Source organism: Ammospiza nelsoni, chromosome 13 (genome assembly GCF_027579445.1).
Source record: "Ammospiza nelsoni isolate bAmmNel1 chromosome 13, bAmmNel1.pri, whole genome shotgun sequence".
Lineage (NCBI taxonomy): Eukaryota > Metazoa > Chordata > Aves > Passeriformes > Passerellidae > Ammospiza > Ammospiza nelsoni.
In genome coordinates, this window is record NC_080645.1 from 21,451,914 (window position 1) to 21,466,170 (window position 14,257).

Genomic DNA, 14,257 nt, shown 5'->3' on the forward strand with positions numbered 1-14,257 from the left:
TTTCAGAACTATTTTTAAATCTGCTTTCAAGCGCTGCAGGGTCAGTACTGCGCATGGTCCTGCTCCTCCGAGCACTGAGGAGGATTTGCAGGGTGTCTGAGACAGAGCTGGTAAAATTCAGGGGCCAATAGGCCCCCAGAAGAGTCCTGACACAGCCAACTTGTGTTTGCACATGGCAGCTCCCACTCTGGACAGGGAGGCTGTGGTGGCTTTATTCCAGGATGAAATGGAAGGACCCCGTTAATGGGATTTACGTGTCCCCTCTGTTTTTAAAACGCTCACGAACCAGGAATGCTTTCAGGACACCAGCAAATCCCGTGCACCTAAAGCTGGACCTTGCCCAGCCTCGACCCCGCAGCCAAGTGTCCTGTTCCCTGTCACCAGCACGGGGACAGAGGGACGGTGCCTCCTGCCAGCAGTAACCACCCTGCACAGCCCCGGTGCCTCCATCACGAGGGTGAAGCCAACGCCAATGTCACACGCTGGTGTCACACGCTGGTGTCACCCGCACCGTGTTGTCTCTCCTCCAGGGACACCACTAACAGAAATTACTATAAAACAGGTTTCCTGCCAGCCTCGGCAGCTCTAATGAGTCAGGAAGTCGTAAGTAATCTGGGAATAGGGGAACTGTTGACAGAGCCTAATTATTTTCTGACAGTCTTTCTAACACCGCTAGAAAATAAAACACCTACGTCGGCTCCGGAATCGCAGACGGGGTTAGTGATATTCTGCAGGCACCTGCTAATTTGTCCCCACGATCCCGCTTTAGGCTCCTTCCCCCTCACACCTGCTGCTCTCCGGCTGCTTCTGCAGGAAGAGGAACTTTATAATAAAGAGAGAAAATACCTCAATGACACAGAACCGCTGCAGCCTGCTCCCACGGCTTTTCCATCTTCTGGGGCCCACAAAACAAGAGGAGTTTATGGCTCTGACTGCATCCCAGGGAATCTTGGACGTGTGCTTTCTTGACCTGCCTCAGTATGGTTATTCCCCTCAGTCCTGCTGCTCTGTGCTGCACCATGGATTGACTCATCATTTATTTAGTCCTTTTAAATTCTTATTGTCCAGGACTGTTTGGTTCTCCCAAAAACCCAAATTATTAATTCTTTCTCCAAATTTGGCCTTTGCCCGTTGCCTCCCTGTCTTGGAATGCTGGGAGCAGCAGGGCCTCTCTCCTTTCCAGCTTTAGAGGTTCCCCCAGGCTGGGTGAGCACAGGTGGGATTGCACAACCAGGCTGCTTCTGCCTTGCTCCATGGAGCACCAGGATTCTTTTTTTCTCAGCTTTGACCCCTGTTCTGTGTTGTTATTTGTGGTGTCCCAGCTCTGCCCTTCCCAGGACTCTGCAAAGGCCTTCACAGCCAAACACGCTCCAGCAGCTGTCGTGCAGCTGCTCCTGCTGGGCCAGCAGTGCTTTCAGTGCTGTCCTGTCACTGCCCAGCCATGGATGCCTGAGCCTCCCAAAGGCACCTTCTCTATGCTGAGCTGCTCCATCCCCGAGCACTCTGTCTCTCAGTGCTCCCTCTGCCACTTCCCTTTCAGGACTAAGGTCTGTTTTCCTTCCCCACCACAGCCCGTCTGCTGGTGGCACCTTCTCCAGGAGCCTCTGTTTTCCTCAACACTCAGACAGGAGGTGAGTATAGCACAGTCTTACATTGTTTTCCCTGGATGCTTCCCAAACAATTCAGTTCTGTAGTGCCAGCATAGCAGTAGCTCTCCCTCCCCTGATGGACAGACATTCCTCCCTCCCTTGCAAGGCAGGGCAATCCCTGCCTGGCACAGGTGAATCTCCCTTTCCTTCTTAAGTCATCAGGTTTGAGATTGCCAAAGGGGAACCTTTCCCTTCAGCTCTCCTGAGTATGCCTGCTCCAAAAGAGCTGGAGAGGGACCTTGGAGTGCCAGGACAAGGGGGAATGGCTTCCCACTGCCAGAGGGCAGGGTTAGATGAGCTATTGAGGAGCAATTCTTCCCTGAGAGGGTGGTGAGGACATGGCATAGGTTGCCCAGGGAAGCTGTGACTGCCCCATTCCTGCACATTTTGCTGAGGGGATCAGTGATCACAGCAAACCCTTTTGGAAGGCCTTTAACTAGGGAGGACACTCGTGCCTGACTTGAACAATGCTGTGCTCAGCACCCTGAGACAGCAGCAGAACTGCAGTGTGCCATGACTGAGTGTTCCTGGGAACCAGGATGGCTGCATCCCAGCTGTCACTGCCCAGGGAAGGGTCTTGGAGACTTCCATGGCACACCCTGGGAAGGGGCTGGTCACCAGCTGTGATGGCTGATGGACAGGATGAAATCCACAGATGTACTGGAGTCCTGTGCCCTCCTGCCATGCCATGAATGAAGTCAGGTGGAGGAGATGAAAAGCCAGGACAGCTCCAGGAATTAAAGCAGCTTGTCTGGGATGAAAGAGAAACTGACTTCAAATGCCACCAACCACGCACCGTGCAGCTGCCCCTGCCCTGCCAGGGCTGTGAGACAGGGACACAACGTGTGTCCCACCCTGACACCACGGGCACTGCCTGGCACTCTGTGGGCAGGGGACACGGCAGAACAGGGTAACATGGCAGGACAGAGCGCCAGTGCTCCGAGGACCAGCTCAGTGGTGTCACAAGCATGGGACTGTGGCCGAGTGCTTGGTGAGGACACCAGTGTGGCCATTGCACAGTGACCGACTGACCAGCAGGGCACGGGGCTCAAGGGGTCTCCACTGGCTCTCGGGCTGCACCGAGGGCATGGCAGCTACTGAGTGCTTTCAGAGGGAGATTTCGCTGGGATCCGAGCACGGACTGGCAAGGAGCTGGCAGCAGGAGGGACGGGAGCCAACCTTTTGGTGTCCCAGGGAAACTGGACCCTGTGCGGCGCCGGAGGCACGCGGCAGCTGTTCACAGCTCCTTCCGCCTCCATTTTTCACAGCTTAAGCACTCGCCTGGCACCTCCATCCACTCACACACAACCCGTATTATTTTCCCATCATTTCCCCACTTTCAAAGCAGATTTTGGACACTTTGGAAAAGTAATCGTACATCTGTGCGGGACACCTTTCCACACCTCCTCCCCCTTCTTACACCTTTCAGAGAAAGGAACTCCCAAACTCCCTCTCAAGGACTCAGTGCTCGTGTTCCCCAGCTCCCCACATGTGGGGCACTTGTGTCTTCAGGCGGCTGCCATCCGTGTCAATGATAACGCAACTGTGGACACCACTTTTGCATTTTCACGTTCTTTGGAAATAGCTGTTTTTTTGGGACAATAACCGCCAGTGGGTTTGGCAGCTCTGCCTTGTGGGTTTCCATGGCAGAGCCCTGCGGCTCGATGGAGCTCTGGTGGCACCACAGCCCGCCCTGACCCTCGGCGTGCCATCACGACCCCCAGCACCGGGCGAGGAGGGTCGGGCACAGCCCCCTGAGGCACAGCCCCAGCCGTGGGATGTGGGGGCAGCCGCTGCTGCCGCCCTCTCACTCGGGGCTCCATGCCGGGGGCTCCAGCGAGGGTCCATGCCGACTGCCCTCACGCCGGGGCGCTCCCCAGAAGAGCTCCCCTGAGGGACCAGCCCGGCCCCTCACCGCGGGGGCTCCCCTCAGAGCCCACTCTGGGGCTGCCCTTGAAGGGCCCTCCCGGCTCCGCGATCCCGGGGGCTCTCCCGAGGGGCTGCCCTCACCCCGGCTCCCCTCAGGGCAGGGCTCTCCCGTGAGGCTCCATCGCGCCCCCGCATCCCTTCCAGACCCTTCCCCCGCGCCCCCCCGCGTGCGCACGCGCGCCCGTTCCGCCCCCGCCGGTCCCCGGCCTCCCTCACGCACGCGCAGAGCGGCCGCGCCGCCGCCGTTCCCCGCCGGCCCCTCCCGTGCCCCGCGCAGGCGCAGCGGGCTCGGAGCGGCGTCGGGCGCGCTCCGCTGCACACCGGCCCTGCGAGCGCCGCCCGCTCCCGCAGCCCCGGCCCGACCGCCCGCCCGCCCCGCCGACCGCGGCCCCGCCGTGCGCACCGCGCGCTCCCCGGCCCGTGTGTCCGCTCCGCTCCGCGCGCGGCGGAGGCAGCCGCGCCCCCCCCGGCCCGGCCCCCCCTCCTCCCGCCGCCCCCTCGCCCCCGCCGGGCCGCGGAGCTGCGATGCCCTCGGACTTCATCTCTCTGCTCAGCGCCGACCTCGACCTCGAGTCCCCCAAGTCGCTCTACTCCAAGGGTGAGTGACCGCGGCGGGCCGTGGCGGGGGGTGGCAGCGCCGGTACCGCCGGGCCGCGCTCCGGGCCGGCCCGGGCCCCGCGGGGCATCGGCCGCCGCCCCCGCCCCGGGATGCGCGGCCGGAGGGGCCCCGGGGCCGCGCGGGGCCGCCCCGGCTCCCCCGGCCGCATTCCTGGCCCGGCCGCGGCCGCCGCAAGAATGTGTCCCGACAGGTTCCGGCGGCGGGGCCGGCGGCGGGGGGCTGCGGCCCGCCCGGGGTCCCTGCCGGGGTCCCCGCCGGCCCCGCCCGGCCCCGGCTCTGCCGGCCTCGGGCACGGACACGCTCCGGCCTGGGGCGGCAGCTAACGGGGAGCGCGGGCGGGCGGGGACCCCCCAGCTGCTGAGGAAAGTCTCCCGGGAGCGCGGCTCGGGGGAACGGGAGCGCTCGGGATGCCCTGGTTCGGGGTGAGAACGGGAGCGGAGCCCGTCGAGCCGAGCGTGCTGGGTCCCGGTGCCCGGAGCTCGGAGCATCTCCGGGCGTTATCCAAAGCACCGGGGTGAAGCGGCATTGTCTGGGGAGCTGGACCCCGAGGGGACGGAGTGCGTTTATAAGCAAATTAGATTAATTTCTGTTTTCATAACACCGAATTTGAGCTCTGACAAGTGCACGTGAACATGGGTAAGTCCATGAGGACAAGTGTTACATACTACAGAGTTTTTAACTCATTTTCTCGTGTTTAAAAGACTTGAAAGCCAGTACTATTACTTTGTGATACTAGAAGTAGATGTTAGTAGTTCACTAGTAGTTTGTTGCACACACCTGCCCACAGTACAGCTGGTGAGGGGAGCAATTTTGGGGATGTACGACCAAATAAATGGAAAAGTCTCTTATTACCCTGATTTGAAGGTTTAAACCAGTTTAATGTTGTTACAGCATTAACATGGTTAACAGTAAAGATTTATTTTTTTTTTAGGACTGTAATATGGTCATTAACTTTGAATTGTGTGTTGGTAGGAGATGAAAGTATAAGAAATATAAAGACTTTAATGAATTAAAGTATATTTTGGAAGCTCTCAAACTGCTCAGATTATCGCTGGTCGCTTGTAAGTTTTTTTTAGGACGTTACTGGAGGGGCTTAAGGCTCTCTGGTTGCCCAGCACAGTGTGTTCTGGTTGGTTTCAGTCCTTGTGCCGGCAGTAGGAAGAGTATTTTGGAACAGAGTAATTCAATTATCAATACAGGTGATAAACCCCATTGAGGTTATGATTTATCCTACTGGAAATTTGAGAAGTGTGCACTGTTAGTTTGTAACATGTTGAAAATAAAAATGTTCTGTGAAAGTCACAAAATTACTTCAAGGACTTGTTAATTGCGCAGAACTTCTGAACTGCCCAATATTACTATGAATTCTCTTTTATTCATTTGTATTTAATGGAATGGTTGAGTGTTTCAGGTTGTAAAAGAGTCTCAGACTGATTAATCAAGAGTGTATTTTTCTTCCGGTGCAGAGATGTGGGTTCAGAGCTGGAAGAGGTCGAGGGAAGGATGTTGTGGTCACAGTGAGCTGCTTGATCCCAGCAAGATGCCACGGCAGAGCTGTAGAGCACAGAGAGGGGTTATAAAGAGGTTAAAGCAAGTTTTGCTTTTCATGTTTTGTCACAACAAAAGATCAAGGAGACGATAAGTTGAAATGCAATCTAAACTTTAGAACTAATGAATATACTTCTTGAGAATGATTAGCAAAGTGATTGTGAGTACGATTTTAGCTGAAATTTAGGAGAAGGTGTTAACATGTGATCAGAACACGCTCCAGTGTACTTTTTTTTTTTTCCCTAGATAGATACAGATAAGTTATCCCGTGGACAAGTGCTCTGGCTCAGGGTACGAGTACAACTGATGAGATAAAGGGAAAGGTCTGAACACAGTCAGAGAACCACAAATATGCATTTATGATGAGGGTGTGTTAGAGCGAATAGTTTCTTCTAACTGCTCTGCTTTTAGCAGCGCAGCCGCCCCGCGGGTGGAATCCAGCCCCAGGTTTAACTGGGACCAGTCCCTCTCAGTCTGGGTGGAATCCAGCCCCAGGTTTAACTGGACCAGTCCCTCTCCTCTCAATCCGGGTGGGATCCAGCCCCAGGTTTAACTGGGACCAGTCCCTCTCCTCTCAGTCTGGGTGGAATCCAGCCCCAGGTTTAACTGGGACCAGTCCCTCTCCTCTCAGTCTGGGTGGAATCCAGCCCCAGGTTTAACTGGGACCAGTCCCTCTCAGTCTGGGTGGAATCCAGCCCCAGGTTTAACTGGGACCAGTCCCTCTCAGTCTGGGTGGAATCCAGCCCCAGGTTTAACTGGGACCAGTCCCTCTCCTCTCAGTCTGGGTGGAATCCAGCCCCAGGTTTAACTGGGACCAGTCCCTCTCAGTTTGGGTGGAATCCAGCCCCAGGTTTAACTGGACCAGTCGCTCTCCGCTCAGTGGCATTCCTGCGCTCCCAGTGCTTGTGGCTGGCGATCCCAGCCTTGGGAGCCTCCCTGATGGGAGCTCTGAGGTTCTGGGGGAAACTCAGCTTGGGGTGGTCTGAGGAGTTGCTGGGGTTTCTGACAGAGCAGATTTGGTTTGGTGGAGTTAAAGTGGCCCAGTCTGCATGCAGTGATTGACAAAAGCGAAGTTACGTTTGGAAACCCAACGACTGAAGTTTTTAGTGTGTGATCTTTTTTTCTGGTTTTCTCCCGTATTCCAGAGAAGTCTGGACAAACTGACTGATGTCATCAGCCTGTCCCCGCACCATGTGTTAAAAGTTTTGGCTTGCACCGCCATCTCAGTTAAGAATTCTGTTTTCACATTCTTGTAAAAAAAAAAGTCAAAACTCAGAAAGCCGCCACACCTCAGGTGAGCGTGAGTGGGTAATATAAACTCACCCTGCAGTGAGAGTCCATAATGTAAACTCTGCTCTGATAACTCATTCCAGTAATTTCGTTTATGCCCGTCTTGGGACGCAGAGTATTTTCTTTGAGTATCTCAGTGCTTTCTGTTGCAGTTTCTGCCCCTGTAGGTGTTTGCAGAGCAGCTCCAGCCCCAGTGCATTCCCACGTGCACACTTCAGGCAGCTGTGTGCTCCTCTTTTCCTCGTGGCTCTGCTCACGCCAGCTCTGACGTGGCCACACTGAGCTGCACTGGGGAGCTGATCATGTTAAAATTAACTCAGCTTCTCCCTTTTTCTTTCCCGAAGGAAAAGGGGAGGAGAAATGTTGGTTTGTAATGGGGTGAGTGTCCTGTGTTTGCTGTGGGTCTCCATGAATGGCTTGTGCTGACTCAAGGAAGGGACATGTGGAAACTGGCCTTGGGGAAAGGTGGGACTAGTTCTTTCAGCAGCTAATATTGGCTTAAAATGATAGTGAAACTGTACTGACCTTGCAGGTCTCTGCAACAGGATCTTTAAATGTTTCATATATTGGTTGTAGCTGCTAAAAGTGAGAGAAATGGGAAGTGTGGATTCCTGGGCCTGTTGCTGGAGCTCATCCTCAGACTTGTGTGAAGGACTAAAACCAGTCTTTCAATGTATAGTCGATATTAAATAATGTATAATAATTAAGAAATGCTTTGTAACCATTGCAGAAGGATGATATCTCCTGCTAAGAAGTTAAAGATATAAACAAAAATATGCATCACTTCATGCTGAAAATATTTAGGCTGTAGTATGTTTCTTTCCCATCTTTACATAACACACTGTCCTTTTTGGAATAAACCAACCCAAATGTGCATACAGATTAGTAATGTAGTAGAAAAATCACTGGAGCATAAAACCTAAAACCTCGAGGCTGGTTGCCCTGTGGTTGAATATCATCTGCAGCATTCAAATAGAGCAACGTTGGCTCTTCATTGGCAGCAGGCAGAGGTGAAAACCTGTAATTAAAGCAGTTCATCAGACGTCAGGGACTAAATCTGATTAAACATGGGATTAATTTAGCTAATACATTCACTTTGAGTTGCACAATAATGTGTGTGTACTAATAAAATGGCATTTTTGCACTGTAGCACAAGTGCAGTTACAAGTTTTTATTCATGTCCTGCATTTTGCTTTCCACAATGGAGTGGCTGTAAAACTGAGAGACTTCCTGGAATTTGGTAGCAACAAGAATGTTAGTATTCTGATAAATAGCTCTTTTGCCCTAAAAACGTCATATAACCAAAACTCAAACGTTCTTCATGCGTAAATGTGAACTGACTGTAATCCACTTGTGTTTGCTGGGAATTGGGATACAATACATGGGGCTTGGTGATTTTTCTTTTTCTCTACCAGAACTCTTTCCTTCTGTGATCCCAGGGATAAGTCTAGTAAGACAGTGACTAAATTATCAAAGAGGGTTGGAAAAGAGGCTTTATAAAAATAACGTATAACGTTAGAACTAGTACTAGCAGGTTGTAGGAATAGAAATCAGACTTGGCTTCTTCTTGTAGCAATTTTTATCTTCTTTTTGTAGCTGGTAGAAGGTGCCACGGTGGTTGTGCCGTGCTGAGTGTTCTGTGAGGGATGGATCCCTCCATCCACCCCTTGCAGCTCTGCCAGCTGCCCCCAGGACATTCTGACTTAACCAAAATGGATTCAACCAAAGTTCTTTAACTTGTGCGTCAGCCTTTCCTTAAATGTCCTTTCCTCCTTGGAATCTTCCTCCTTTATTGGCTTTCAAAACAAAACTCTGGAATGTGTTGCTGCAGGATGATTGTGTGGTGCTGGGGGTAGGGGGAGGACGTTGAATTCACAGCTTTGCAGGGTGTAATTTGAATATTCCGGTGGCAGAGCCGTCTGAACAGCCCCTTTTCCTCACCGTCTGTTCTCACCCATGGACTGTGCTCTGAATCCTGCCAGCACAATTGTTGTTTGTGGTTGGGAGATGAATGGGGTTGGGAAGCTGATCTAGAATGGGGATATTGTACTTCTGATCGGATTTTCTCACATTGTTGTGCTTCCTGCTCTGGTTACTGTGCAGCTGCACAAGGAGTGGTGTCCCGGCAGGAAAGGGGGGCTCTGGGACACTGGGATCAGGTGGTGGAGGTGGGAGCAGATGAGCTGAAACTGCTGAGCTGGCTCTGCCAGGGACAGAAATGCTCCTTGTGCTGTGCCTTTGTGGTGTTTGCTGTGCCTTCTGTAGCCCTGGTGCCGAGACTGGGCAGGCAGGGCAGCCCTGTCCCTGGAGGAATGTGTGCTGCTTTGGCTCTAAGGCTGCTTGGGGCCTTTGATTGTCAGCTTTACTTGTTTTGGGTGCTTTGTCCTTCTCTGACAGTTGTTGTTTTTTCTATTAGAGAATCCCCATACACTGCCCCATTCTTCAGTCCCTGGCAGTGTCCGAGGCCAGGTTGGATGAGGCTTGGAGCGGCCTGGTCTATTGGAAGGTGTCCCTGCCCATGACAGGGAGTGCAATGAGATGAACTTTAGGTCCATTCCATGATTCTGTGATTCTGTATTGCAGATTAGTGTTGTCAAGAAGTAGAATTTTCTCATCATACATTTCTGAGGTTGTAAGTTAAAATTTTTCATTTTTTTATGAAGCATCTGACCTTTTATTTATAAATTTTCAACAGCACAGTTACCTTTTGGTATCTGTAACTAAAAGTGGTTGGTGTCCTGGAGCCTTGATCTGACTTTTGCACTGGTACAGAGATTATACAGGTGTATATGAAATGTATTTCACAGAATCATTTAGCTTGGGAAAGACCTCTAAGGTTGAGTTCAACTTCTGTGTGATCCCCATCCTGTTCACCAGACAAGAACACTCACTCCTTGAACACCTCCAGGGATGGTGAAACTGAAAGAGAATTAATACTTTATTTTATGCAAAAAGGCAATGGCCTGAGCTAATTTTGAAGTGTAGAGGTGCTGGTGAACACCAGCAGGAGTTGGTGAGTGGCCAAAGTGCAGGTGAAGGAAGGTGTGTGGTCATGTCTCTGCAGTTATCATGTGTGTTATCTCGGTGGCTGTGTGGAGAGTAAACTGATGAGGCTGAGCAGTCAGGCCACTTTGTCATTAGCAATTGTTTTAGGAACTGACTGAAGCAAACTCTCAGATCCAGCTTTGAGCTGTGTAGTAATAGCAAGTGCTAATGAACATGCACTAAAATCTCCAGTAACTGCTGTTTGCAAAGCAAGCAGTGCTTTAGCAGTGTTTAAAATGTAAACGTCCAACTTCAGGTACATTATTTTACTATATTATATAGCCCTGAGGCATCTGTGAGGTGAATATCACTTAACCAGACTGAGGAATGTTGTCACTGTTTACATAAATACTCTCTGTAGTTGTTCTTCATTCCCTTCCATCGCTCCTCCTTCAGCATTTGGAAAGGTTTTATGGTTGCTTTGTAAATAACTAGAAAGAATTTGGGGTCGCCTTACAAAGTGTATGAAACTGAAGTGATGTGCTGAAGAAACACAAGGTTCTGACCCTAATAAAAGCAGGCTGAGTTGTGGTGAAGGTCAGGAGGTTTGGCAGGCAGGGAAGATGGACAGGGCTCCTGTCAATGCCCAGGAGGGTGAAGATATGGAAGAGAGAGGTTTAAGAATGGTCCTAAAAGGTTTCCAAATGCTGGTGTTTCCATTCCTGTTCAGAAGAGCTGACACCACATCGTTGTTTCAGTCCCTCCCTGTGTGGAGCCTGGTGGTTTTTGTGCATGTGGATGCCCTCAGCAGGAGTCAGTGAGTTTGGATGGGGGCACCGTGGGGTGATTGGGGATAATCAGCTGCAGAGTCCAGAGCTCCTGGTACCTGGCAGTTTTCTGCCTTTGCAGCGAGGATCCTGTAGCATGGAGATGTGTTAATCCTTACTATTTGGGGCAGAATAGGAGTATCTAGTGTTTAACTTAGTTCTTTTTTTGACTCTTCATTCATTTTTGGACTCAGCAAGAAATCCCACAGTCTGGTTGTATATGTGGTGGAGAAAGACTTGTATGTAATTTAAAGTTTACTCTGTTTTCAGTTTAGGAATGAGGAGGTCTGCTAATAATTGAGTATGCTTTGTTTCTTAGGGAGTAAAAAAGGCAGCTTTGCTTGGAACGTGTATCCCTATTAAAGGAGATTTACTGAGGAATTTATAATTACAGTTTCTAATAGTCTTGGTTTTTATCTCACAAGTAAATGATGCAGAGCCCAGGAATCTGATTTAGGTTAAAGTTCTGAAAAGAGTCAGATGTTCCGGTGGTGGGAGAGGATGTGGGTGAGTCTTGTGGAAGCAGTGCCAGCTTTCAGTCTCAGCCCTTGGGGCTGGCAGGGACCTCTGGGGCTCATGGAATCAGTGCTGGGACCGTGCCCAGCAGGGTCTGACTGTCCTCACAGAGACTCCACAACCACCCTGGGCAACCTGAGCCAGTGCTTGGCTGTCCTCGTGGGTAAGAATTCAGGTGGAATTTAATGTGCTTTAATTGGTGCCCATTGCCTCCTGTCCTGTCATGGGGTGCCGGTGAGAGGAGCCTCCCTTGCCTCCTGTCAGGAATTTCCACACATGGATAAGATCCCCCCAAGCCTTCTCCATCAGTATTTCCCTGAGGAATCCCTGCAGGTGCAGTGGTTGTTGCAGGTTTCCTGAGCATGAGTCGGTCCCTTCGGAGTGTGAGAGGTGTCAGACTCAGCAGAGCTCTGTATTGAACATCACCTGTGCTTTGAAGAGCCGTGTTTATCAGCAAACAGTTGAGTGGCAGTAGAAAGCGAGGGGATGGTGGGAAGCACAGCCATGTCTCAGTGTTGGTGATGATGGAAGGACACTCCTGTTAATGGGAGCAAAGGCAGGGAGGCTGGAGATGCTCAATGTCCTGTAGAGAGTTACTAGGACAGGTCAGGTCCCAGGAGCGCAGCCTGTACATCCAGCTTGGTAATGAAATACTGAACCCAAGGGGTGGCCACAGTGTGTTGGAAGTCTGTCAGAATGCCTTTTGTTCTTCACCTTAAATATTGTGGTACAGCCTCAAAAGAAAGAATCTTGTGCCTTTCATTGCTGCCGCTGCTTTTCTTGCTCACAGCAACTGTAAGAGATGACAAAAATAACCCCATCAGAAAAAATGGTGCAAGCCTGTACAGGCTGAGAGATGTTGTAAGGCAACAGTAAACTGTGGGTCAGGTGAATTCTGTGTGTCCCTGAATTCAGGTGGTGCGTTGTTCCTGAGGAAGTGCCTGATTACCTCTGTTTCTGGTGAACTTTGATTTTTGAAACAACACAGGTGCTTTAAAGGGGTTGATAAATAGCTATTACTGATGTTCTTTGATCGCTTGGTATTTGGGTTTCTTTAAACATTTCAAGGCCGGGTTGGACGGGGCTTGGAGCAGCCTGGGCTGGTGGAAGGTGTCCCTGCCATGGCAGGGTGGGGTGAGGTGGGCGTTAAGGTCCTTCCAAGTTCAGCCAGTCTGGGGTTCTGTGATTCTGTGCTCGTGTACCTGCTGCTCTGCCTTGTCCACAGTGGTATTTTAGGAGTATTTTTATCTTCTTTGGTTTCTGTCTGCAGTTTACAACCACATGGGATAGATGTCTCAGTAAGTCGTTACTGGTCTGTTCCTTGAAGTGACAATTCCTAAATAATGTTGTTCTCTCATTCTGAGATGTGTAAAATTGGATGCAAACAAGATCCAGGATTTATACTGCCTGTCTACATTTATAAAAGTCCTCTTTGAGCTGTGAATGGGGATGACTGAAACACAGCCAGGAAAGCTTTATTTGATATTTGGATGGATGCCATAAATAGAATTCATCTAACGCATGCCTTTGTCAGTTGTTGAAATTCAACTTTAAAAGGATTAATTTCTCAACTCTACCCTGCTGTGCAGAATCCTGAATATTGAGATTAGCAAATTTTCTGAAGATTGGTGGGATATAGTGCAGGAGCTGGTTACGAATTGCTTGCAAAATTACCTATTTAATACTGCCATTTTTGGTAGTAATACTTGTCCTTTAGAAAAATACAGGAAACCACTTTTAGCTTAAATTTTTATTTTTAAGTACAAGAAATAATGATATTGTGGAAATGTTCAAGGCTGGTTGGATGGGATTTGAAACAAGCTGGACTAGTGGAGGATATCCATGTCCATGGCAGGAGGTTGGAATGAGATGGGCTTTAAGGTCACTTCCCACCCAAACCAGTCTGGGATTCTGTGATATTAGAGTTGTGATCAAATGTTAATGACTTTATAATTAATAATATATTACTGATCATCATTAAGAATATATTACTGGTCATCTTTCTCTGAGACAGCAGCTTTTCAGAACACTGCTCTCTCTGTCACTAACACACTGGAATGTGCATTTCAGGGAGTAGCAGCATTTGCAGGCACGATTTGAATTTTAGTGCCCAGTGATACGTCACCAGCACGGAGCACTCGGATCCCCTGGGGACTGTGCAGAGTGGAGCTGCACCAGCAGCAGCTCTTTAATCCTGAAGTTTGAATTTTGAATTTAATCCTGAAGATTTGAATTTTAGTGCCCAGTGCTGCACCACCAGCACTTGGATCCCCTGGGGATTGTGCACAGTGGAGCTGCACCAACAGCAGCTCTTTAATCCTGAAGTTTGAATTTTGAATTTAATCCTGAAGATTTGAATTTTAGTGCCCAGTGCTGCGGAGCACTCGATCCCCTGGGGATTGTGCAGAGGGGAGCTGCACCAGCAGCAGCTCTTTAATCCTGAAGTTTTCTAGCACAGGCAGCACCACGGCCTCTGCCTTTCCCTCCACGCGCCTGAAGCCTGTTGATTTAGGGTTTGCTGCTTTTGTCTGAAGCCAGGGGGAACTGGAAGGAAGATTTTCTGTTTGGCTGTGTAAAACATCCTTGTATACACTGCAGTTTCTTTGAAAAGCTGCCACTGTTGCTGTAGCAGCAATCTAGCCCTGCCAGGGCTGACTATAACAGGGGTGCTGGCGGCAGGACCTGCTTCCAGTCTTGCCCTGCTCCACCATCACAGATACCGAGGGTGGTGTGGCACAGACGGGGGACAGTGCTCTGCTGTTCATTTCCTCTGTCAGGACAGCATGGCAGCTCTGGTGACAGACTGCATCTCACAGCTGTGTGCAAATCCACGGGCAGTGTTGGGCAATTAGGAAGAACGTGCTAATTAGTCTTTATGTATTTTAGGTTGGATG

At 50.5% G+C, this 14,257-nt stretch overlaps 1 protein-coding gene across 1 annotated transcript in view; it reads left to right on the plus strand.

Annotated features, from left to right (window-relative positions):
* The first annotated feature begins 4,061 nt into the window (after positions 1-4,061).
* NFAT5 (nuclear factor of activated T cells 5) overlaps positions 4,062-14,257 on the plus strand; it is a 55,160-nt gene continuing 44,964 nt past the window's right edge. Inside the window, exon 1 of the mRNA XM_059481325.1 lies at positions 4,062-4,176. Within this exon, the coding sequence (XP_059337308.1) occupies positions 4,104-4,176 (73 nt within the window). The 5' untranslated portion in view covers positions 4,062-4,103. The remainder of the gene's footprint in view (positions 4,177-14,257) is intronic.